Source organism: Mus musculus, chromosome 5, assembly GCF_000001635.26.
Source record: "Mus musculus strain C57BL/6J chromosome 5, GRCm38.p6 C57BL/6J".
Classification (NCBI taxonomy): Eukaryota; Metazoa; Chordata; class Mammalia; order Rodentia; family Muridae; genus Mus; species Mus musculus.
In genome coordinates, this window is record NC_000071.6 from 95,583,197 (window position 1) to 95,610,199 (window position 27,003).

General features: G+C 41.2%; 2 protein-coding genes across 2 annotated transcripts; one reads left to right on the top strand and one right to left on the bottom strand.

Moving 5' to 3' along the window:
- Positions 1-2,916: 2,916 nt before the first annotated feature.
- Positions 2,917-22,115, top strand: Gm6348 (predicted gene 6348). The gene is made up of 4 exons (XM_011249644.2): positions 2,917-2,952; positions 19,354-19,668; positions 20,134-20,724; positions 21,548-22,115. Exons 2-4 carry the CDS (start codon positions 19,382-19,384, stop codon positions 22,113-22,115), a joined length of 1,446 nt encoding a protein of 481 aa, XP_011247946.2. The 5' UTR covers positions 2,917-2,952; positions 19,354-19,381.
- On the bottom strand, positions 7,639-11,666 carry Pramel49 (PRAME like 49). The gene is made up of 4 exons (XM_982184.5): positions 11,606-11,666; positions 10,213-10,526; positions 9,168-9,758; positions 7,639-8,271 (listed from the first exon to the last, which is right to left on the bottom strand). Exons 2-4 carry the CDS (start codon positions 10,497-10,499, stop codon positions 7,704-7,706), a joined length of 1,446 nt encoding a protein of 481 aa, XP_987278.1. The 5' UTR covers positions 10,500-10,526; positions 11,606-11,666; the 3' UTR covers positions 7,639-7,703.
- Positions 22,116-27,003: the final 4,888 nt, after the last annotated feature.

Consider the following 27,003-nt stretch of genomic DNA (forward strand, 5'->3'; position numbering starts at 1 on the left):
GAAGTGTCCTTCCATAATGTACATTGAAAGTCAAAATATATTAGAATGGCTACACTGACTTGCTTCTTGGTCTTTTCGCTTAGAAAATCTTTTTCCTGCCCTTTACTTTAAGGTAATGTCTATCTTTGTTGTTGAATTCTGTTTCTTTTATGAAGCAAATTCAGGGTCTTGTTTTCACATCCATTCTGTTAGTTTGTGTCTTTGGACTGGAAAATTGAGCCCATTGATGTTGAGAGATATTGATGAGCAATAAGTGATGATTCCTGTTTTGATGTTGGTTATGAGTGTGTGTGCGTGCGTGTGTGTGTGTGTGTGTGTGTGTGTGTGTGTGTGTGTGTGTGTGTGTGTGTTTCCAGTTTGGGTTTGCTACTATGGGATTATTTCATTTGTTGTGTGGAGTTAACTTACTTGAGTGGAGTTTTCCTTCTAGTATCTCCTATGGGGCTGTATTTGGGGATGGACATGGTTTAAATTTGTTTTGTCATGGACAATCTTGTTTTCTCCATATATAGTGATGTAAAGTTTTACCTGGGTATAGTAGTCTGGGCCATCCACCTGTGGTCCCTTAGAGTCTGCACCAGGACCTTCTGGATTTTAAACTCTCTTTTGAGAAGTTGGGTGTAATTCTAATAAGTATCCCTTTATATATTACTTGGCCTTTTCCCCTTGCAGCTTTTGATATAATTTCTGTTTGTTACATTTAGTGTCTTAATTATTATGTGGCAGGAGGATTTTTTTGGTCCAATCTATTTGGTGTTGTTTAAGCTTTTTGTATGTTTATAAGCAACTCTACCTTTAGGTTAGTAAATTTTTCTTTTATTATTTTGTTGAAAATATTTTCTGTGTCTTTGGAGCTAAGAATCTTCTTCTTCTATTTCTATTGTTCTTAGGTTTGGTCTTTTTATAGTGTTCCAAATTTCCTGGATGTTGTAAGTCAGAACCTCCTTCGATTTAACATTTTATTTGACTGATGTATCAAATACTTCTACTCTATCTTTGACACATGAAATTTTCTTTTCTATGTCTTGTATTATGTTAAAGATGCTTGTGTCTGTGGTGTTTCTTCTCCTATCTAGGTTTGCCATCCCTAAGATTGCCTCTGTTTGTATTTTCTTCAGTGGTTTCTCTTCTATTTTCAAGTCTTGAACAGTTTTATGTGTTTCCTTCACCTGTTTGATTATATTTCTTGTGTTTCATTAAGGGATTTATTCATTTTTTTTTCTTTAAAGGTGTCTATCGTCTTCATAAAATTGAATTTAAGATCATTTTGTTCTGCTTCAGCTACATTAGGATATCTGGGATTTGGAGTTGCCATATTGCCTTGGCTGTTGTTGATTGTGTTCTTATGCTGACCTTTAGCTCTAGGGTTGTCTCTGGTGCCAGCAAGCCTCCTGAAAAGCAGGGCAGATTTGTGAGCAAGCAGGTGGACTGCAGGGTACAAGGTGAAATTTGCTCTGCTGTGTGTGGCCTAAGGAAACCTGGCAGGCAAGAGACCTTGGGCAGAGACTGACTAGAACATTCTAGATGCTGAGAGACCTGCAGAAATGCAGGCAGAGCCATGGACTGGAAAATGGAGCTCAGTGGACAGGGTACATCTAGGTGCCACAGTTGGATCTGACAGGCAGATGACTTGGAGGAGACTGGATTTTTTTTTCAGAGACTGTACTTTCGATGTGATCGAATTTGTAAAGGTTGTGAAGGTTTACTTATTCATGTTTTATATTTGTGATATTTATTAACCTGAGATCTTGGTGATCAACACCCGCCACCCAAAAGGGAAGGGTTATGTCTCACAAAGTGTTTTTGTGTCAAGCTTACCAGGGAAAGATGTGCTGGATAGTTTTATGTCAACTGACACATGTTAGAGTAATCTGAGAGGAAGGAACAACTGTTCGTAAAATGGCTTCATATGTATGGGCTGTGAGCAGGTCAATGGAGAATTTTCTTAGTGCTTGATGGGGATGTCCAGCTGACTTATGGTGGTGCTATTCCTGGTCTGGTGGTCCTAAAAGAAAGCAAACTACCAAGAACAAGGCAAGAAGTTGCCATGTCCTCTGCCTCAGCTCTTGCTTCTAGGTTCCTGTCATGTTTTTCTATCCTTGCTTGCTTTGATGATGGACTACAGTGTAGAAGGGTGAGCCAAATAAACCTTTTTACCCTCAGCTTGCCTTTGGCTATGACTTTTCACCACAGCAATAGAATCCCAAAAAATGTGTGGTGTATGTGTATGGGTGTGTGGTTGTGTGTGAGTGTGCATGTGTGTTTTAAATACTCTTACCACATGGTTCTAAGTAGCCTGGAACTTATTGTGTGGAACAGGCTAGAAAGAAAAATCTCCACATCTTTGCATCCTGAGTGCTGGGATGAAAGGCATATACTGCAATGTGTGGAGTACTCTTTGTTTGTTTGGTTTTGTTTTTAAATGTTTGGGTTTATTTAGGTGTTCTCCATATGCATGGCTGATCTGGAACTACTTACCTTCTGGCACTTCACCCATCCAACTACCCTAGTCTGAGATTAGAGGCCAGAGACAGGAAGACTGAAAGAATATGTTTAGTAACTTTATCAGATTGTAAGCCTTTAGTGATACTTGTTGGACACTGATTTGTGTTTGTGTGAGTTAAAGTTTACTTGTTTGTTCTATCTTGGAATTTTTCCCAGAACCAATCAGGATGGCAGTTCATGGCCCACCTCAATTCCTGGAGCTGATAAGGAAGAAGGCACTGAAGTATGAGACCTTGGTTGTCTCTGGAGAAATTGCTCATTGATCTTCTCCCAACACTGTTCAAGGAGGCTTTCACTGATAGATTCACTAAGGTTGTGAAGGCTATGGTGTCAGCATGGCCTTCCATCTTCTTTCCTGTGATGCCTTGATATACAGGCTCGAGAAGGCAATATTTCAGGTATGCTGGGTGGATTATATGTCCTATTTACACATGAATTTCAACTCAGGTAAGCATGGCCCATGTAACATCAAGTGGGGGACACTGTGGTTTGGGGATGTAATCGACTGGATCTTGCAGGATGGGAACAGAGGTAGATCAGAAGTTTCAATAGCAAGATTGCAGATGCCTTGACTGATGTTGTTCTCTGATGAGAAAATACTGTTCAGTGTACAGTGGACTAATAGTAAAGATGTAGGTACAGGGAAAGAGCCTTCCCTTGACTCTCCCACAGGTAGTAGTAGTACCAGTTAAAGAGTAACAGAATGGAGTAAACTCACAGGGCTATGGAGGCAGCTCAGAAAAAGTCATTAACACCATTAGGTTGTTAGTGGACACTCAGCACTAGGAGAAAAACCAAACACTGCCTAGACCAGATAGGAGAAAGGAGGAGCTGACTCCATGGAAAGTCGTCTCTTTTCCACTGACACTTCACCTGTTACCCATAGGAGGTGGAAACTTTGAGTACCCGATATGCAGAATGAGCATCATGATGTTTGGGATACATGGACTGGAATTGCTGGTGCTAGCTGCTCAGGAGAGACCAAGATCCAGAAGTAGGTAGAAGAGCCTGAGCAGGAAGCTGTACCAAATCCTACTGTGAAGGTGATAACTGCTGACTTCTGTTTTGGAAAACTTACAAATGAGTGATGCACATACTTCTTGGATTGAGCCTAGGAAAGAAAAGTTTGCTTGCAATCCTGAAGTAAAATGTTGACATCTTCATTTTTCAAAGGCCAGCTTTGACATCCAGGGCAAACTGAGGCTGTGCATAGAGTTGGTAGCTGATCACCCAGCTGACTTTTCTCTGAAGGAGCAAAGGTTGATTCTATGGGGTTGGCAAGAAGCAATCTGTTGCCAGCAAAATACTCAGTGTGACTGGCAAGAAGTGTTGATGGATCATACATAATTTCTCTCTCTCTCTCTCTCTCTCTCTCTCTCTCTCTCTCTCTCTCACACACACACATAATTTACATACATATTTTCTCTCTCTCTCTCTTTCTCACACACACACACACACACACACACACACAGTGGATGAAGTAAGCTTCAAAACCTTCAACTTTGTACATATACATACATACACATTTGATGGGTGGAGCAAAGCTCCAACACTCTTTTTCTTCCACAGCCTATATATCCCAGCTATATCTTCCAAACATTACAAAAATAACAGTGTACTTATAGTCTATGGTTTAAATGAAAGTTTACAATGAGTATACTAAGAGAAAATATGTTTCCCAACACCTTCACATGAGCCAATATTTTAAGTATTATGAATAAAATTATTATTCCCAAGAACCTAATTACATTTGTAACTAAGCAGCTTGAAATAGATCAGCAATGTGTAAGCAAACAAGGTAGTTTTTCTTTTTTTCTTTTTTCTTTTTTTTTGTTTGTTAAATGTCAATAATAAAATAAAAAATATTTACTTATATTTTTTCTTCCAAACAACTATTTTCACTTTAATTATAAATAACTGTGGAAGCATTTGTAGCTGATAGGAAAACTGTCCACAGCATTTCCGATAATGCCATTCCTAACTTATGGGAAACAGTCTCTTGTTCTTCAGTTCAATTTACTTTGGTTCTTTAAGGGAGTAGCTTATATAAACATTGTATTAGTGTAAGATTGAAGCTTTTCTGATGGGACTGAGACAAAGGTCTCTAGTGTTCTCTCTTCACATAGATATCATAAAAGCAATTTCATCCTCGATCTTGTCAATGTTTCTCTACTTTAAGAGTACAATTCTTTTGTACTAAGATATGATGATGATTTTTGGATGTCCTCAGTTTCTGTAGCTAAGTCTCCCTTTCCATTTCTTATTTTGTTCATTTGGATTCTTTCTCTATGGCCTTTAGTTAGTTTGGCTAAGGGTTTATCCACTTTATTGATTTTTCTCAGTCAGCTCTTGGTTTTGTTGATTCTTCATATCATGCATTTTGTTTCTTTTTTTGTTCTTGGATATTTTATTTGTTTACATTTCAAAGGTTTTTTTTCCTTTCCAGGTCTCCCTTTTGGAACCCTCCTTTCCCATTCCCCCTGCCCCTGCCTCTATAAGGGTGCTTCTCTACCCACACAGAGCATGGGTGCTCTGGGTCAATATCTTAGAAATGATATGCCCTAATCCACTTTCCATACATATTTCTTTATTTTTGAGTCAGTCTGACGTAGACTAACCTAGCCTGCAGCCAATTATGAAGCTAAGGCTAGCTTGAATATTTACCCTGATGCTACCACCCCTGAATCCTGAGACAGGAACTGTGGACCACCAAACCAGCAGTGAGATCAGTTTCTGTGGAACTGCATTCTTTTTGTTTGTTTGTTTTTGTTTTTGTTTTGTTTTTCGAGACAGGGTTTCTCTGTATAGCCCTAGCTGTACTGGAACTTACTTTGTAGACCAGGCTGGCCTCAAACTCAGAAATCTGCCTGCCTCTGCCTCCCGAGTGCTGGGATTAAAGGCATGTGCCACCACGCCTGACATGGAACTGGATTCTTTTAAGGAGAAATTGGAGAGTAAAACGCACCTTTAATACTGCAAGTTACTGATTGAAATGAGAGGTCCAAATTCAAAGGCCATTGAAAACCTTGCTGGAGACTGGGCTTGATATATTGCCCTCTTGCCTTCACATGGAAAGAAGAGGGAGGAGTATCAGGAGTACACAGCTGTCTTACTGCAGAGGCAGCTCATACATGACAGCCTGTGTCAACAGCAACAAAGAGCCCAAAGAAGCTAGTAGAGAGACTGATTCCCTGGATGAAGTCACTGTCTGGTCTCTCAGACACTGAGTGCTCTACTAACCTGGTTCCATGTGTCCACACCTTGACCAAATGGGCAAGCACCCATCTCATGTCTACAGGCTGTCTCTAAGATAGGCATGTGGCCCAAGATGACACCAAATATTTTTCTTTCCTCATATAAAGACATTTCAGGCATTGGTTTTAAATGATGTTTACTGGTATGAGAAGATGAGGCAGGAGATTTGTAAATTTAACCCAACATGATCTGAAGAATCAATGGCCCCAGAAAAATATTTCTGAGGGATTGCAAACCCTCTTAGGTAGACAAAATTATCAGCCAGGATAGGCTACAAAGTAAAACCCTCTGGAAGTAAAGCATCTTACAGAAATGAACAACTGGATGAGTTGATCAAAATCAACCTGAGATGTACCTCAGTGGTTCTATGCTTGCTTGGCATGGATGATGTCTTGGGGCTCCATCTCACATATTGTGAAAATAATTTGAAATTTTCAAACTTGATGGTTCAGCTCAGTGACTAATTACCACCATAGCTCAAGTCTAGTTACTGGTCTTTCTCTTTCCACCATGGGTAAACTAAGGATATCACGAATTGCTATAGGTAAAGTACTTGGAGGTATAGAATAACAATGAATGAAAAGTTTATTTCACATACTGAAAATATTTGGAATTACCTTGAAATTTTCATTCTCAAATTTTTTATTCATTTGTTTGGTGTGTGTATGTGCATGTTAATGTATTTGTGTATTGTAGATTCTTTAGAGAGAAACTCATCATATAGGACTGTTGAGCAATAATAAGGGTCCCAAACACTGTCTTAAAAAGGACTGACAGTCAAATAGACAGATATTGTTCTAGGACAAACTACTAGTATTCTTTCACACTTCTAAGGTGCAGGCTTCAAACCAGAGAACAGAACAAACTGGGCTACTGGTCCCCAATTAAGCTCAATGAAAACACCTGAAACTTCACACATTCTCTTCACACTATGTTAGAGGGGAATACCATTGGAGGCACACAAAACTCTGGGAACTGCTACTGACCAATATCATTTTAATCAATTACTTCATTTTTCTGAAACCTGTGTGAAATGGTGTGACTTTCTCTAAGATGTTCTCAATTTTGTGTATATGCAGATTTATTGTACATATGGTGCTTGTAAATGCTAGGATCCACAGATGTCTGAAGAAATGGGATTAACACCTGAAGCCTGAGTTACTGCTGGAGGCATCTGATGATAGTTCTGAAATCAAATTCTTCCCTCTTCTAAAGCAACATGTACTATTAAAACATGGCTCATTGCCTTTTTGGGCTCATGAGCTTTTGTTTGTTGATTTGTTTGTTTTTCTGAAGAGCATGAAAGGAATTTTCTGTGAGCAAACTTCCAGCAGGTTCACAGGTTCCAAGCAACAAGGCCTGTGAAGTTGACAGGCAGACAGGGACACAGGGTGAGAGGAAGGAAGGAAAAAGGAGTGTGAGAGACACAGATATTGGGTTTATAAATTTTTTTACCACCGGCCAACCTAGATATCCATATGTGAACCACCATAGCTGATAACTTTATCCACCTACCCCAGATTTTGAATCATGACATGCTAGCATCCATGTGTTCATTTTGACTCTCTCCAGAGGATATTTGCTCAAAATGCTTAAAGTTAGATATATTATTCTACTCAGACGTTCAGGAATAACATCTAAAAAAGCACCCATGTTCTATTTATTCAATTATATATTACAGTGAAGAACAAAAAGTTTACAAGTCCATGACAAAGGATCTAGTTAATCTGTCCCAGCAGAGTCCACTCAAAACATCCAAGTTGCCTTTGCCAGTCCACAAGTCTGCTCCCCATGTCAAGCTTAGCCTCCAAAATCCCAATTATTGTACATCCTTTCCTTTCCAAGTATCTGTACATTGCCTGAAGTCAGTCTCTGAGCACCCCAGATGAGAGATGTGTCTCAAGACTGTCATTTATTCACATGCAGAAGTTCTGAATCCATGTTCACCGCCAGCAAAAACAAAGTCTACCCCCCTGACCATAGACACAGGGCTCGCCACATTTGTGGCATATACGTGTAGCAAAAGAGAGGCTCTTGGGCTGCCTTATTGCCCTTAGTGTATCCATGAGTTCCTGACAAAGTTGGGCAAATCTTTCTACAGAGACATGTCCCAACTCATTATAACACTCCAGAGGGGCAGGGTACTGTTCCACATTCATCTTGTTCCAGTTGGCTGTTTGCTGTAAAAGGTCCTTCAGGATGGGCATGGAGAAGTCATTGTTGTACAAGTTGATCTTGGTGAGCTGAGAGCATCGTATGAAGGAAGGTAGGAGTGCATTGAGCTGAGAGTCCTTCAGCTTACATCCCTGCAAATTCAGAGTCTCAAGAGTTTTTGCCACTTTCTCTAAGAGACCTCTCAGAGGCATCACATCCAAAACCTGTAAGACCATGCCTTTCATCTCCAGATGTTTTAGCTGAAAGAGACTCTGACAGCAAGAGAAGGAATCCAAGTCTGACTGTGAAATTTGGTAGTGAGTGATGGAGAGGGACTCCAAGGGTGTCATCAAGCACCTAGGAATAAGTGAGACCAGATGGTTAATTCTGGCAAGTGGTGATGGAGAGCGTGGAATGCAGTTTACACAGTTGTAGAAGGGACCAGGTGACCCAAGGTCACCCACACTTAATCTGCTCGCTTCAGTCCCACACAGAAAACCAGTTTTGCCCATAAGACACGTAGAGGAAGTTCTGTGACAAAAGAGTCCTGACAGGATCTAGGGACATTACATGTGGGCTCATTTAAAGCTGCATTTCATCCAAGTTTCTGAACAGTCACTCTTGCTATCCCTTACAGTTCCACACAATCCCTCATATCCCTTGTACTCCACAGTACTGGGGCTCAAAACCATGGGAAAGTAGGGGAAGATATTAGGCTGTTCCCACAGATCTTAGCACAGAGCTAACCTCCTCACTTTGATGGTCTCCCCCAGCTCCTAACTACAACCTTAACTCTCTGTTCCCTTCTGATCATTTTTGTTTGTTTGTTTGTTTGATTATTTTGTTCCTTTTCTCTAGATAGGATTTCTCTGTATAGCGGGGCTGTCCTGGAACTCACTCTGTAGACCATGCTGGCCTCTAACTCAGAAATCCACCTGCCTCTGCCTCCCAAGTCCTAAGATTAAAGGCATGTGCCACCACTGGCCAGCACTTCTGATCATTTTGTTGGCTGTGATTCCAAGAAGAATTACAGTCTCTTCTGATCAGATCTGTGCTACTCCTTACCTCCCTTCAGTCTTTTGCTTCAGGAGTAATTATTTGAGACTTTGAATCAATACACATAACGGTCATATTCTAAAAGGTCACTAAAATTTTTTCCAGGTGGCTGACTGTCAGACATTGTACATGAATAATCCTTAAAACGGACAAAAAAAATTCTCTGCTAGGTAACCCAGATCTCCATCCTTGCTTACCTGAAGACCTGACTCATGTGGTCTGTGAGAAAGTGGACACCTTGCATGGAGAGATGCTGGAGACAATTGAATTTGGAGAAGATAGAAACGAACTCCTTGACACACTTATCTTCTCTGTCTCCTGTCCTATTGGCAATCTTGAAGACATTCTTATAGAGGGGTGCCAGGAGAAGTTTGCGAAGATTTCTCATCTGCCCTAAGCAGGGAGCAAAACGGGCCAGATTAAACACATTCCACTCAGTGTTCAGTTCGAATTCCTCGATGTGCTCTGGATGAAAGACATTCAAAATCTCTAAGACAAAGTCCACGGGCATAGCCCAGATCTTCATGTTTATACAGCACAAATGTAGGGAGTCCTTTCTCTGCTGGGCCCACTTCAAGAAGTATGCTTGTGCTTCATCACGGCGGGGCCTGAGGCACAGGTCTGCTACCACCTTCAGCTGCTTCCTCCGTGCATATCTGCGAAGGACCTTCACTACTGTAGGCTTCTCATTCAAGGACTCTGAAGAACAGCTACCATCCTCTGCACCAGCCCATATGTCCCAGAAGGCATGGTGCACATTCCTCAGGTCCAGAACCTGAAGTTTTCCCCTGTCGGGAGTGAAACATGTCAAATGTCAGCAGACGTGACTACCCACAGTCAGCTTTGACTACCTGACTGTAAACTCAAGTCTCCCCCACTTTGGTAAGGTATAATTTCTTTAAAGAGAGTGCAATGTGCACACAAGCATGCTACAGAATCTTTCCCTGAGCTGCATGTGTAGACCTGACCACTTTCCTTCCACTAAGGTACTCTTTATTTCTCCTTAGTCCCATTAATAGTGGTTGTGGGAAAACCAGGGATAGGCTCATTCTAGAGGCTACTTAGAATAAGCTGTAATCCACTGACAACTGTCAGTTACAACTGTCCTTAGTCCAAGAAGACAATAGCTTCAAGGTTCCTGCACCACTGTCTGATGATCCCATCAGAAGCCATTCTCCCTGAACCCACAATCTCTACTGTGTACCCAAATGATCCGTTAAAGACAACTTGATTATTACGCACCTGGGGTGAGATTTTCTTGTCAGTTGCATGTCTATTCCATCTAGCACAGCCTGCAAGGTCTCCAAGTTAGGTGACTTCATCAAAGCCCCCACAGGGAGACAGGGAAAAGTCCAGGCTGCCACGATTGCCTTCATGAGCTTCTTAAGTCTGCCAGCAAAGGCCTCCTTGAACAGAGCTGGGAAGAGCAGAAAAGGCACCTCCTCCAGACAGGACAAGGCCAAAGCCTCATCTCTCAGCAGAGCCTTCAATGTCAGATTCTGGAGAGTGGACGGAGTCTGAACACTCATCCTCTTCGGTCTCCAGTCAGAAGGCTCCTTGGGAAGGATTCAGAAAAAAATATACTTTCAAGACAAAGTTTGTAAAACTTCCTCACCATTACATCAACCACTAATCTTCAGAGTTACTACTCTGACAGTGACAGAGAAATCAATTTACCTCTTCAACCTAAACTGGTGGTGGAAAGACAGACTCCCACAACCGGGGTCTTTCTAAAAACCAAATGAGCACATAATTTTCAAATCAAAATACTTTTTGTGTTACCCTTTCTCAAAAACATTCTTAAAAAAATATTCCAGGGGCTGGTGAGATGGCTCAGTGGGTAAGAGCACCCGACTGCTATTCCGAAGGTCCAGAGTTCAAATCCCAGCAACCACATGGTAGCTCACAACTGTCCGTAACAAGATCTGACTCCCTATTCTGGTGTGTCTGAAGACAGCTACAGTGTACTTACATAAAATAATAAAAAAAAATTCGAAAATCAAACAAAACCAACCGACTGACCAACCAACCAAACAAACAAACATAAATCCTTGTGATGCAGATCAATATTAATTCCCAGTAAGCAGAATGACTTCAGTGCATTTCTACAATTTTTAGGGTTTCCTGGGTCTGGTAAGCAGATCATGTACACAGAAGAAAGCTATGTGGAAAAGATGAAACGCAAAGCCTAAGACAATACATATGCATAACTCAAAAGTTTCACTCGAGCAATTGGGCATTGAAGAAAATCAAAGATACATGGTGTACAGGTCTACAGTGTGAGCCACAGCCTGTCTCTCACTCTCACACACATACACACATACAAATTCAGTGAAGAAGAAACCTGAAGGAACAGTTTAGTCAGAATGAACTGCTTTCCAGCTTCCCAGGAGCCACATGGCCAGTTCTAAGAGAGTTTGAACAAGATACAGAATACTTGTCTCAAAAAATTATATGAAACACACTAATGAACTATGCAAGCTATAGAAATATATCAGTGATGCTACAGAAGTATGTCGGTGATGAGTCTAAAAATTCAATTGGAATGAAACCCAAGGTCTTCAACCTGTTCCTCTAAAGAACTCTAAACTTCTCTACATCAAACTGCATTACCCAAGGAAAAACCAGTACATACCAGTTGAGCACTGCAGATAGGTCTCCAAGTCCCAGCTGCACCAGGCAGTTATCAGGCTGCAGGTCTCTGAGTGTGTTCTCTGGATCAACTGGAGCCTTTATATACCTCTGTGCTAACCCCTCCCTATTTTAGCCACACCCTCCAACCAAAACTGGAATTGGATTTCCTGGTTTAATCTCCACCCTTCAAATTCCAGATCAAAGATCTAATCATTTCATCGGTTAAATCAGAAGGAATTGTATTCACATACTCTCCACTCTTCCTCATCCCCCCCCCAAAGTTTCATGTATAAATATGAACATTCCACTTGTTAATTAACCATATAACATCAAGTTTTTTGATTTATTCTTTCATTTACTTAAGGTTTACTTAGTTTTCAATTTGTTCCAGGGATCTTGTCATGCTCAGAAGCCAAGGGTGTTTTAGAAGTCTAATTCTAGAAATTCTTCTGCCTCAGAATCCTTCTTATTGCTAGGATTACTGTTATGAATAAACACATCTGGTTGGATTTCATTCATGGGACCAGAGTCATTTTTAGTTTTCATCAGCTAAGGGTTTAATCTGTTATTGATCAGAGACATACCATAATTCAAAGGTATTCTTTTTAGCTGGATTTGGGACAGAATACAGAGTCAGAGTTAGGAATAGGTACTGGAGCTAAAGGGCTGGAGTGGATGCTCTGTCAGTAAACTGCAGCAGCAGCCACGCAAAAGGTAGGGTAGGAGCAAGGATTGATTCCATTACTATAGTGGCCAGGGTGTTGTGTGTGTACTCAGTTGGTAGGGAGCTACCCAGCATTCAAGGATTCCTCTCTAAAACTCTCTGTGCAACAGACAAGATGGGGCATGCTGGTAAGCTCAAAATTGGAAGTGGGAGGTAGGAGGCTCATTTGAATGTCATCTTCAGCCAAACTGTAAGCTGAAGTATAGTCTGATCCCTAAAAGACCTGCTTTCTAAATGGACAAAGGCAAACATGAACAAGAAGGTGTGAGGGAGATGGTGCCCTTGGCTGCTCAGGCAACTTAGATTATGACAAGTAGGATCAGCCTAACAACATTCCTCAGGGATGTGGGTCTTGGGTTGGAGACTTGGCTTAGAAAGAAGGAACACCTGTCAACCTTCTATTCCTATCATCTACATGGTGGCTTGAAATGATCTGTGACTCCAGTTCCAGCAGTTGTGAAACTGCGTTCTGACCTTCTAGGGGAGCAGCCATGAGAGGGCTGCCCATTCATAGTTGTAGGCAAAGCACCCCTACACATAGAACAAATCTTACTAAAACAATATATTTATACTGAGAATGGCAGCATACACATTGATTCCCTCCCCTCAGGAGTCAAAGTTTGACTGATTCAGGGAGTTCAGAGCTACCCTTATCTTAATAACTAAACCCCAACCAGTGAAATCTATGGAGTGAGGATCTTTCACAAAATTAAACCAGAGCTGGGCAGGGTGGCACAGGGCATAAATCCCAGCACTACAGTAAGAGGCAGGAGCATCTTTGATTTCGAGGCCAGACTGCTCCTCAGAGTGGCTTATGGGACATTTAGGGCTCTTAAACAAAGAGACCCTGTCTAAAAACAACAAAACAAACACACAAACAAGATGAAATTTCCCAGATGGTGCAGGTACAGACTTAAAACCCAGGATTAGGTAGGTAGATGCAGGAGAAGCTCTGAGGTCAAGGTTACTCTAGTATACAACTTGAGTTCAGAAAGAACCAGAGAAGGGTAAACTGACCAACCCTGTCAAAAATCAATCAAACAAACAAACAGACAGAGAGACAAAAACCAAACAAAAAAGTACCCAAAACACAAAATAAAATTCTTAAATTAACCTCAAGGGAGCTTAAGAGCCAGTGAGATGGCTCAGAGGGGAACGGCACTTGCTGTCAAGCCTGAGTTCAGTAGTGGTACCCACAGCTGTACTGACAGAGACCACTTCAGTTTACAATCCACCCACTCTACATGCACACTCCCTAGCTGATCCACCAATTCACAAATGAACTAAGACAGTCAGCATGTACAGAAGAGCAGGAGAGCTATCAAGGGTGGTGGTGCAAGTTTCAGTGAACTGATGAAGGATGACCCCCAAACTACATAATGTAATTCTGTGTCTCCCATTCAAATACCAACAATGGGAGCTGGGTGTTTGATTGGCAGCTCAGCCTCTTGTTCTGGCTTCATGAATTAAAATATCTGCAGTAAAACTCCTTGGGTCAAGAAAAAAAGGCTTTCTCCAAAATGCTAACGAGATCTCCTTGGAAAAGAAAGAAGAAATCCAAAGTAGAAAGAAAGATTTTCAGAGTAAAATGGGACCAAGAGAAAAGAGACTTTGAGCTGGATGGGGCTCATGACAAGGGAATTCCGGAGCCTAGGGGCATTGACCTTGCCGAGTTAATAGGCACTACAGTTTTTAATGAAAGAGCCACAGGTACCACTGTCTAGAGATAAAGACAATGACCCGCCTTTTCATTGGATATTTTCTTTATTTACATTTTCAAATATTAGCCCCTTTCCTGGTTTCCCCTGTGAAAAACATCCTTCCCCTATGCCCTCCCCCTCCCCCTGCTTACCAATCCACCCACTCCTGCTTCCTGGCCCTGCCATTTCCCCACACTGGGGCATACAGATAAGTGGATATTAGTCCAGAAGACCAGAAGCTCAGAATAGCCAAGATAAAATTAACAAACCACATGGAACTCAAGAAGAAGGAAGACCAAAGTGTGGATCTTTTATCTATCTTAAAGGGGGTGGACAAAAGGGGGGAACATGGAAGGAGATACAGACTCAAAGTGTGGAGTAGAGACTGAATAAACGACCATCTAGAGACTGGCTCACCTGGTGATCCATCCCATTTACAGTCACCAAACTCAGACACTGATGTGTACACACTTTTTCAGCATGCATAAACAATGTCACACCTCAGAGTTGGAATGGAGGCTTTGTATACATACCCAATGGTGGGCAAAAGCTTTCTTCAGGTCCAGGCTTTGTGCTCAATGGGAGACAATAGATCCCTGATCATATTATATTGCAATAACTTTTTTTCTAGAGATTTTCTGAAATTGACCTGTGTTCCTCTGAGCAGCTTGTCCAGGCTGTCCTTGGGGAATTTCATGCACAGTAGAATCTGTTGTTTGGGTAGTATTGTTGCACCAAGGTTCAAGGAGCCCTGTCCTGGTGAGGTTGACCTTCTGTTCCATGCTCATCAGAGTAGAAGAATGGAAAGTCTCAAAGTTTTTCTTGATCTGGTGTGTTTCTTGTTTGTTTGTGGGGGTTTTGGGGGGTATTTTTTACATCTGTCTTTGTTTGAGGGTTTCCTCTGGACCTGACTGTGGCTGAGATCCTGTTACTAAGCACTATTCTCTGTTTGGCCATGAAACTTCTAACCCCCTTGCTATTCAGGTGCCCAGAGCTTTTATTCTGGTAGCTTGGTGCTCTCTATCACCTATGCAGATATAGCAGATGCTTCAACAACCGTGCCTATAGTATTTAGCCATTCACATCTTCCTAGCACACACAATTCCTTTCTTTTTCACCTCTGAGCCACACCAGTAGGACCTGGGAAGGAACATTGTGAGGGTCACACCAACACCTGTTTGTTGCCCAAAGCTATGAGCAACCATTTTCTTCCTTGACTGACAATTGAATTTAACAGGCAAAATCCAGAGACTACAGACTCAAAATCCAAAGGAACTGATGATCTTGGCCTCTCCCATTGATTTTCCCCAGAAATGTGGCTGTCACAGGACAATGGTCACATCTAGCCTTGATCCTCAACCTTTGCATATCTTGAAAATCTCTACCAGATGTGCCTAGAGAGTAACCTCAGGGGTCATTCCAGAATCACTTCTTCCAGGGGGAGAGCATCAATGACACTGGTTCCTATGAAAGTACAGAATATAGATCAGTTTCCTTCCAGTCCAGTGTACACAACGAAAAGGCTTGCTAGCTACAAGTCTTGGAACAACTTCTCTTGAGGCACTTTCCTCAAGATTGGGTCTCATTCAAGGAGCCACTGGCCTTCTCCATGTTGTGGGTTCTCTCATGATCAAGAGTTCTATAGCTCCCAATTTTCAAGCTTCCAAAACTGTACTACCTCACTTATCAAGTCTGGATACTGAGATCCTTTCCTGTAATGAACCCCCATGCTATTCGTTATGGCTGCCTAGGTGAAATAGTCCTCATCTATAACCCTGTCTACACGCAAATTAAAGAAGATACTATCTCTGCCTCTTTGTGTAGTATGAGCCTTCAACCTGTCTAGTTCCTATCTCAGTGGCATTATCTGTAGACAATGTGCTAAGCTGGCACTCCTTCATGTTAATCAGATATGGGATAAAGAGATGGTTCAGGAGTTAGGAGCATGGGGGACAAAAACACAGGAGCTGACACACAAAAGCTAGGATATGTACCTGAGGTATCTGTTAGAGAAGCCAGTGCTCTAACTACTCAGTCATATCTCCCTCCCCTTTTCTTTGCGTCTCCCTTACTGAAATATTTTTTTTTCATACAACGTGTTATGATTATGGTTTCAACTCCCCCAACTCCTCTGAGGTCATTCCCACATTATTTTCCATCTCAATCCACACCCTTTGTATCTCTCCTGAGAAGAGAAACAGGCACTTAAAGAATCCAGAATCATGTGTGGCAGAACACAAGTGTACTGCCAGGACAGGGGAGGAAGAGGCAGGACCACCTCCAGCCTGGCCTAGCAAGTGAGTTACAGAACAGTTTAACATACAATGAGACCCTGCTTGAAAAACAAACAGAGAAATGAACAAATAAACAAAAAGAGCAACAGAAAATCAAAAGAAAAGAAAAACACACAACTTGGAACAGGACAATATAAATAAGCCAACAGAAAAAGAGAGCCAACCCATCAAAAATATAAAGTAGAATCATCAACAACAACAGCAAAAAAAAATCCAAAAGAAATACAGAATACATTCAAAGACACAGAAATCCCAGAAAAACAGAAAGAATTTATAATCTAAAAGCAGAACAATATAAATAAACAAAAGTGTATAACACAACTTTCTAACACTCAGATCTGCTAAATTGTCTTTGAGTTTGTTTTGTTTCCCTCCTACAACTGGTTAATTAGTCTTCTTTTAAGAGTAGGATTTGCATTCAACAGAAAATTTCCATTTAACTCCAGGCAGTGGTGGTGCACATCTTTAATACCAGCATTTGGGAGGCAGAGGCAGGCGGATTTCTGAGTTCAAGGCCAGCCTGGTCTACAAAGTGAATTCCAGGATAGCCTGGCCTACACAGAAAAACCCTGACTCAAAAAACCAAAAAAAAAAAAAAAAAAAAAAAAAAAAAAAAAAAAAAAAAAAAATTCCATTTAACAAGTTTAGTGTTTCATTTGCAAGACTTTACTTTATAGATTGGAGACAGCTTCTGGGTTCGGAATGGGAGCTTCTTTCAATACTGTCATGAGGTAGAATCTGTGCATGCCCTGTGCCCGCTGCTTCAAGCTCTCTAAATTCATATGTGCATCAGTTCTGCTGTGTTTTAGAAGGCCTTAAGGTATCTTCAGTAGAACGATGGCTACTATGAACATAGTCAAGCAAGTATCTTTGTGGCATTGTGGGTCCTCTTTGGCTTTCTGTCTGTGAGTGGTAAAGCTGGGTCTACAAGGTAGATTGAATCTCAATTATTTGAGAAACTGCCAGATTGATCTTACAAGTGGTTGTGCAAGTTTGCACTCTCTTCAACAATAGAGATGTGTTCCCCTTGTTCCATAACCTCCCCACATGAGCTGTGAAATGAGGTTGAGAGCTCTGATTCAATCACTGAAAAGGTTGCATGTTACAAATATGATTAAAAGGGTGGAGTTTAATCATTTACTCCAATTCCAGTTTGGGATTGGTGGGTGTGGCTACAAAAGGGAGTGGTGAGCAGAGAGGTATATAAAGGCTTCACTGGAGCCAGAGAACACATTCAGAGAACTGCAGCCTGAATAACCGTCTTGTTTGACCAGCACTCAGAGACCTGTCTACAGTGTTCAGAACTAGTAGGTAATGATATTCCCCTGGGTCATGCGGTTTGATGTAGAGACATTTAGACTCCAAGTTAGGACAAAACATGTTAATTTTTTCTTCTTAGAGGAATACATTGAACACCTGGGATTTAATTTCAAATGAAGTTTTAGCTTCATCACAAACGTATATGTTAACCAGGTGATTTCATTATTATGGTTGATTTTCTATTTTGTTTAAGTTGTCCTACAAATGGCCATGTGGCATTGGGTAGGGTGAAAAGCAATAACCTTTTGACTCATAAGACTCCTCAGTATTAACATTACTAGTGTGTTCCCTCACATTTCCATTCACTCAAATGTTTGTGCTTGTTTTTGTGAGTCACTGGCTCACCTGGAGACCAGGGGACCATGTGTCTTTGAACACCTTTAACTCACAATAGCTTGAGTTACACTTGGAGTGTCTTAATGTCTCACTCAATGTCTTACATTAGGCTTTGCTTTATATCGCTTTCACACAGCTTTGATTTTTTTGATATGGTCTGTATTTGGGACCTAGAAAACCCTGAAAATTATAGAAACCCATTGTCATCATCATGCTTAGTGGATCAATATTGATCCAAGACACAGGGTGTTGTGTGTGTGTGTGTGTGTGTGTGTGTGTGTGTGTGTTTACTGCTTCCATGATTGTTGTGTGTTGCATTTTTGTTTTGGGATTTTTTTTTCTTTTTTCTTTTTCCTTTTTTTTTGTTGATTATTTAATTACATTTGAATTGTTGTTCTTTTTCCCAGTCTTTTCTTTGGCAGCCCCTGACCATCATCTATCCACTTTGACTCTAAGACAATACTCCCTTACACACACACCCAGTCCCCAACAAGCCTCCACAGGACCAAGCATCTCCCTTCCCATGGATATCAGATAATTCAATCATCAGCTACATATTTATCCAGAGCCGTGGATGCACCCGTGTACAAACTTTGGGTGGTGGTTTCATCCGTCAGAGCTCTGAGGGGTCAAGTTAGTGGATATTGATGTTATTCCTATGGGGTTTTAATCTCTTTCATCTCTTCTGTTCTTCCCTAAGCCTTCCATTGTGTTCCCCTGGCTCAGTCCAATGGTTGCCTATAAGTGTCTGCAATTGTCTTACATGCTGGCACAGCCTCTCAGAGAACAGCTATACCAGGCTCTTATCTGTAAGCACATCTTGGCACCAACTATAGTGTCGGGGATTAGTGTCTGCTGATGGGATGGATCCCAGGGTAGGCAGTCTCTGGATGGTCTTTCCTTCAATCTCTGATTCATTTTTTGTCCAAGTTTTTCTTTAGATGGGAACAATTCTAAGTTAAAATTTTTGAGATGGGTGACTGGGCCCTTCCCTCACGTGGGGAACATGCCTATCCACTGAGGCTGGTCTCTTAAGGTTCTATCTCTCTTGTGCTGCACATGTTGTCTTGGGCCATCCACATTAAGTCCTGTGAGTCTTGTCAATTCAATATTACTTTCATTCTTTCTTTTTTTAAAGAGTGTGTCACATACAAAATTTATGATCCAAAACTTATATACCCATTTGGGTGATAGAGAGGCTGCCATGATGACAGTGTGGGCGACTGTCTTTCTATGATGTCTTAGGATGAAGAGATAAATTGATGTCTCTACCATTGCATGAGCAGTAACTCAGAAGCTTAGTGGTTGATGTGATGGTGAGGAAGTTTTATAAATATTCTCTTAAACGTATATGCATTTCTGACTCCTTCCCCAGGATCCTTCTGATTGGAGACCTTAAGAAGATGAATGTTCATACCCCACCCACACTCCAGAAGCTGGCAATTCAGACTCTGGTGAGAGAGGAGGCTCTAGGCATGTCTGATCTGGAGGAGATGGCCCATGGACTCTTCCCAGCACTTTTCAAGGAGGCCATTGATGGCAGACATATCAAGCTCATAAAGGCATTGGTTATAGCCTGGCCTTTCCACTGTCTCCCTGTGGGTGCATTGATGAGGACTACTGACGTGGAAACATTGCAGGCTGTGCTAGATGGAGTAGACATTCGTCGAACCATAGGGTTTCACCCCAGGTAAGCAATTTCCAAGTCCTGTAGAAGGGAGCAGAAGGAGTACACATTAGACATTGTCAGGGAGATTAGATCTGTCATAAATGGATCAGATGCTTCTGATGGCATCATCAGGCAGGGATACAGGGTTCTTGACAGCTACTGTTTACTTGTACTGAGCACAGTTCGATATGGATTAGCCTTGAATATGGACTAGAGTAAATGTGGCCTCACAGTGGAATGAGCCTATCCCTGACATTCCCACAAGAACTAATAATATAAGTAAGGAGAAGTAAAGTGTACCTTATTGAAAGAAAAGTATTCATGTGTACAGAAGCACAGGAAAGCTTCAGTAGCAAGCCTGAGTCCAACTTGGATATCAGGTCCTGAAAAAAAAATGTACACTTTAGCACAGAAGAGAGACGAGTTTAGATATATGTAGTAAAAGCTAATTCAGGGTCTGTCATCATTCTTATGTTTCACCTGCAGGAGGAAAAAGCTACAGTTTCTCGACCTGAGGAATGTGCACCATAGCTTCTGGAACATATGGACTGATTCAGAAGACAGTGACTATTCAGCAGAGATCTTGGATGAAAAGAAAGCCCTGCAGGTCCGTCCCAGATATGCACTGAGGCAGCGTCTGAAGGTCACAGTTGACCTGTGCATCAGGTCCTGCCTTGATGAAGCACAAATATGGTTCTTGAAGTGGGCCCAGGAGAGAAAGGGCTCCCTATATTTCTGCTGTACAAAGATGAAAATCTGGACTCTGCCAGTAAAAGCTCTCAGACATATCTTCCACGTTTTTGATCCAGAGCACATCATGGAGTTAGAACTAAATACTGAATGGACTCTGTTAGAGTTGACACGTTTTGCCCCCTATTTTGGGCAGATGAGAAATCTTCGCAAAGTCTTCCTGGCACCCCTCCACAAAATCGACTTCCATTTACCCAATAGAACAAGAGTCACCGAAGTCAAGTGTATCAACAAGTTTGCTTCTCAGTTCTCCAAATTCAACTGTCTGCAGCATCTTTTCATGTTCTGTGTCCATTTTCTCAGATTCCAGATGAATCAGGTCCTAGGGTAAGCCATGATGGAGAGCTGGTTCAGCTATCAGAGCAAATCTGTCTCTCTTTTCTTAAGGGTTATGGGGACATGATGCCAACCAGTCACTAGGAACAAATATTTAGAGACTCCAAAGACTGGAAGTTATGTCCTGTTTCCATGAATACTCAGTTATACAAGGGAAATTTTACAAGGTAAATCAGTGTCTCAAATGAGCACTCATGAAGTAGGAAAGTGATTTGAGGTAAAGAGTAGGTCAGATCTAGAAAGGATCAGTTGTATTTCTTCCTAGAATCATGGCCGCCCAATCAAATGGAAACTGAAGAGGAATGGAAGTGTGTAGTGAGAAGTCAGGGGACTCACAAGTACAGGGTAAACAGGAGCTATATGCTCAGATCTGTTAGAATAGCCTTCTATCATCACCCAGTTCCCATGGGTTAAATATTTTGAACACAGTAGTGCTGAATACATGGGGCAGGATGTAGAGCTTGGGCTGTAAATGAGAGCAACATGACTGCAGAGGGAATGATAGAATGCAGATTCAGTGAACACACAGCAAATATTGAGATCCTGTCAGAATTCTATTGGGATGGAATTTCTTCTGTGTGCTATCTGGGATTAGGGGATGAACTGGTTCTCAGGTTTAGAGTGAGGCCAGGAGATAAATTATGAGGTTGACATGACTGAGCATTTTCCAACAGGAAGCATCATAGATGATATCCTTAATGACTTAGTAAAACTAATCTTGGGGCACCTGATTCCTTCTACCACTCTGAATATCCCTGCCAAACCTCTCCAATGCCATTTGCCAGAATTAACCATCTGTCTCCTTTACCTCTAGGTGCTTGATGACACCCTTGAAGACCCTCTCCATTACTTACTCCCTGGTTTCACAGAGAGATTTGGATTCCTTTGCCTGCTGTCAGAGCCTCTTTCAGCTAAAACATCTGGAATTGAGAGGTGTGGTCTTACTGGATTTGGATCTTATGCCTCTGAGGGGTCTCCTCATGAAAGTGGCAGGCATTCTTGAGACTCTGGATTTGCAGGGGTGTAGGATGAAGGACTCCCAGCTCAGTGTCCTCCTACCTGCATTCAAACAATGCTCTCAGATCTCCAATATCAACTTCTACAACAATGAATTCTCCATGCCCTTCCTGAAGGACCTTTTGCAGCACACAGCCAACTGGAGCAAGATGAATGTGGAACAATACCCTGCCCCTCTGGAGTGCTATGATGAATTTGCTCAAGTCTCTGTAGAAAGATTTGCCCAAGTTTGTCAGGATCTCATGGATACACTGAGAGCAATAAGGCAGCCCAAGAACACCTCCTTTGCTACAGATATCTGCCACACATGTGGGGAGCGCTGGGTCTTTGACCAGGTGGCCAACCTTTGTCATTGCTGGCAGTAAAATGGGAACATTCTGGATTGGAATAAAAATAAGGTTTGGAACTCATATCTTATAAAAAAAATTGTATTTTCCATCTTCATTTGTAATAAAAAGAACAGAAAAAAAATCTCACTCAGCCTAGTCATTATACCCCTTTTCTGTAAACTATCAATAAAATAATTTGTTACTCTGTATTTATTGAAAACTTAGAACATGATTACTTTGTTTAAACATCATTGTTATTGTCTGAATTGAATAAAGCATCTAAATTAAAAGACTACAACAATCACCCTCTGGAAAGAAGTAAAAACGTACACATTGAGGCCAGGCATGTCACAATTCACAATCTTGGGAAAGTGGATAAAGTTATCAGCTATGGTGGGAAATATATGAACTTCTAGGCTGGCCTAAAGTACAGAGGAAGAAAAAAAATAAAGAACATAACTCTCTCAGACTCGTTCTTTCTGTCTTCCCTCACACCCTTTCTCCCTGTCTGAATGTCCAATTCCCTGACCTTGTTCCTTAAGACCAGTGAACTCACCTGATATTTTCCCACAATTAACATGCTTTCATATTCTTAAAACAAACAACATGTAGATTTAGAGAGACTCTTCACCGGTGAAGAGCACATGCTGCTTTTGCAGAAAACGAAAGTTCTGTTTCAGAGCTAATAACCAGGTGGCTGTCAAATGGAACTCAAGCTTCAGGTGCTAGGACCCTCCTTTCTGTCCTCTGTGGATCCCACCTTTCACATGCACAAATCCACATAATACACATGTAGCTATTCCACCAGCTGAAGAAGTCTTTAAATAAAAAAAGGACTCAATTTCACAAGGGAATAAAAAATGGCCCAATTAATTAAAATGGTGATGTTGTTCATTAGCACTTGTGTCTCTGTGAAGGGAGCATGTGGAGTTTTAGGCATATCCTTTGAGCTCCATTGGTGAGCAATATTGTAAGATGCTCTGAGCTCCAGAGTTTGAACTCTTTCACCATGGGTGAGTGAGAAGAAATTAGTAGCTTGTCACTCTGCAATATTTATTTCTGTATGGATTTAATGTATATTCCTCTTTTATTTGCATGTATCCTTGCATGATAGAAAAAGGCATCAGAACGTTGTATAGATGGTTGTCAGCTACCAGGTGCTTGTCTAGAGCTGAACTCCAGTTGTCTGAAAGACCAACCAGGACTCGTAGTTTTTGATCCATACAGGTCCATGTTTGAGAATGGTAAACACACTCACTGATAGAGAATCAAAAGGAATCAGGAATTTATTTTGCACAAAAGCTTACGACTTTGGCATTATCTTTAATTCATTACAATTCAAACATTTTGTGTACATGTGTGTGTTGCTGGTTTGCTTGATTGTTTCCTTTTTTTAGATAGTCACTATATAGATCAGCCAATGATATAGCAATATCCTGAGTCATTCTAAGAATGGTCAGGATGAGCTTCATTTCATAGAATGTTTACCTAGCCATTCACAGGATCTATGAACCAAATTAACAGGGTGTGATAATATGTAACAATTATCTCAGCACCCTCTAGGTTGAGAATTCAGAGCAGGAATTCAGTAGCATTCTATCTACTTATCTAATACCTAATATAAAAAATCAAAAAACTTCCTCTTGATAGGGAGCTAGAGTCCCTGAGCACTTTCCTTTTGATGTCTCTTGACCTCATCTTATCCCTGATCAGGAAAGGAACAAAACCGTTCAAAATAATTAAATAAAAATCAAAATAATAAAAAAACCTGAACAATTTCTATAGTATAGTCTTTACGCATATCTTGATCAGAGAAGAGAAAGAAACAATGTACAGAGGGAGAGAAATAAGAACTAAATATAACCTTACCTATTTATGTCTTAGGGAAATGTCTGACTGAAACAACATTCTTTGTGTAATTGACATATACTAATTATCAGTTATAAGTACATACTAACTAAAGGCACCAAACTTCAATCCAATGTTCAGAACTTTGCCTTATATCAAAATAATTGCATATTTCATGACTATTTAGTGTAATTATAAGTGGTTCATGAGAATATATGTTGCTAACATGTTTCAGGAAAAACTTGTTTTTGTTCAGTTTGTGGTGGGCAAAGTTTAAATGCTAACATGTCTAGCTCCCTGTTTCTCATTTCTTTTTGTTTTCATTAATTCATTTATGTATTCACTTTATCACCTGATCACTTCCTGCCTGTCTTTTCCTCCCAGTTCTACCCTCTGACCTTTTCATCTCATTTCTTTCTGCCACTGTCCTCAGCAAAGGAGAGGCACACACTCCCCACCCCTACCAGGTTCCACACCACTTTGACACACCACGTTGCATCAGGACTAAATGCATCCTCACCCACTGAAGCCAGACAAGTCAGCCCATCAAGGGGAAAAGGTTCCAAAAGCAGAGAACAAAGTTCAAAAGGAGAAAACACCCAGTCTGATTTTTAGGAGACCCACATTTAAGACCAAGCTTCACATCTGTTCCATATGAGTAGGAGGCCTAGGTCCAGACCATGCATGCTCCTTGATCGGTAGTTCAGTCTGTGTGAACTCCCAATGGGTCCACATGACTTAGTTATGTAGGTCTCCTTCTGGAATGCTTGACTCTGTTGTAAAGCTCTGATGACCCTTAGCTAATGGGGACCCTCGAGTGAAGAACTCATAAAAGGTGATGATTTCAAAGTCAAGAGAAATGTATTGTTCCAGTATGCTAGGATCGTCATGCACCTCAAGAAGAGGCCCCAAACCAACATGGCCCATTTGGCCAGTTTTTAAACAGTAACTAGGCACAGTATGAATTTTAAACTGATTGGTCTTTAGGAAATGAGGTGGCAAGGACTTCTCTTGTCCATAGGTGACAATGGACGCTGTGCCCATGGGGATTCCTGAGAAATGTAATCCAGGAAGGTAGGGGTGCTTACATGCTTCATGACCTCATCTGTCTTCCAGGAATGACTGGGTCCTTAAGCTCTGCTGTTTGGTCAAATTTGGTAAAAGCCCTGGGCTGATCTCTTCACCATCTGGCTCCCTCTATCCTCTGACTTTTCCACAAAACTCTGAGAATTCTGCCTAATTTTTGGCTGTGGGTATCCATCTGTTGCCATCAGGTGCTGGATGAAGCCACTCAGAAGACAGTTATGCAAGGCTTCTGTCCTTAAGTATAACCAAGTATCATTAAGAGTGTCAGAGTTTGGCTCTCTTCCATGGGGTAGATCTCAAGTTTGGTTAATCATTGGTTGTTTATTCCTTCAATCTCTGCTCTATCTTTATACCTGCATATCTTGTAGGCAGGGAAATTTTTGGATAGGAATTGGTGGATTGGTGTCCCCCTCCCTCCATTGGAAATCCTGCCTAGCTAGAGGTGGTAGTTACTTCATCTCTTTATACCCATCTGCTGGGCTCTCAGCCAAGGTCCCTCCCATATACTCCCAGCAGCCTGCTCCATCCCAGGTCTCTTGCTTTTCCCTGAAATGCCCCCACATGGATTTCTTTTCTATCTCCCAAATCTCTAAATCCCTTGGCCCTTCCCACCATACCTGATACCCCAAAATGTTTCTGTCCCTGTACCCTCACCTATACAGATCTCCCTAAGAAATCACCACTGATACCGATTTTATTTCCTCTTCCGAGTGAGATTCAATCACCTTACCTTTTGTCCTATTGTTACTTACTTTGTTCGAGAATTTGGATTGTAGCATGGTCATCTTATACTCTATAAGTAATAATGCATTAACAGTGACTACATAACATGCAATTCCTTCTGGGTCTGAGTTACCTCACTCAGAATGATCTTTTCCAGTTTCATCCATCTGCCTGAAAATCATATAATATTCCATATTTTTAATAGATGACCAGTATTCCATGGCATAAATGTACAAAATATTCCTTATCCATTCTATGGTAGAGGGACAGGTGGGTTGTTTCCACTTTCTGTCTATTATGAATAGAGGTGCTATGTAGTTGAGCAAGTATCCTTGTATTATGGGGAAACATGTTGTGAGTATTTACCCAGGAGTGATATAACTGGGTTTTGAGGTAGAACTATTTGTGAGAAATACCAAGATTGATTTACAAATGTAGTATAAAAGCTGACACACTCACCAGAATTTGAAGACTGTCTCCCTTACTCCACATTCTCACCAGCATGTACTGCTTCTTGAGTTTTTAGTCTTAACCATGCTGATCTTTATAGGATGGACTCTCAAAGTACTTTCAATCTGCATTTGACTAGGAAAGTAGAATATGTTGTGAATTGCTTCTTGACCATTAGAGATTCCTCTGTTGAAAATTCTCTGTTGACCTCTGTACCCTATTTTTAAATGGGGTATTTGGTTTGTAGATGTCTGGTTCCTTGAGATATTTATTTTATTTGGATATCAGCCCTCTGACAAATGAATAGACGATCAAGATGTCTGGTTTTTTTTTTTTTTCATTCTATAGGCTTCTGTTTTGACATACTAATTCTGTCCCTTGTCTTCCAGAGGATATTCCATTTAATGGGGTTCCTTTTATTAACTGTTGAACTGAGTGCCTGAGCCATGGGTGTTCATTTCAAGAAGTCATCACCTTTTCCAATCTGTTCAAGAGCCCTGACATTACTAATGATATTCTGCAGACAGGAGCCTAGCACAACTGTCCTTGGAGAGGAATCACACAGCCAGAAATAGAATCACATGCAGAGACCCCAGGCAAACGAAGTTCAGGGAATTTTGTAGGCGGTGGGGAGGATTGAAGGAGCCAGAGAAATCAAAGACAGCACAAGAAAAACCTACAGAATCAAGCTACCTAGCCACAGTTGGGATCATTGAGATTGAACTACCAACCAGAGAACTTTCATGAGACAGACCTAGGCCCCTTACACATATTTAACAGTTCTGAAGCTTGGCTTTCATATGGAACTGAAACGACA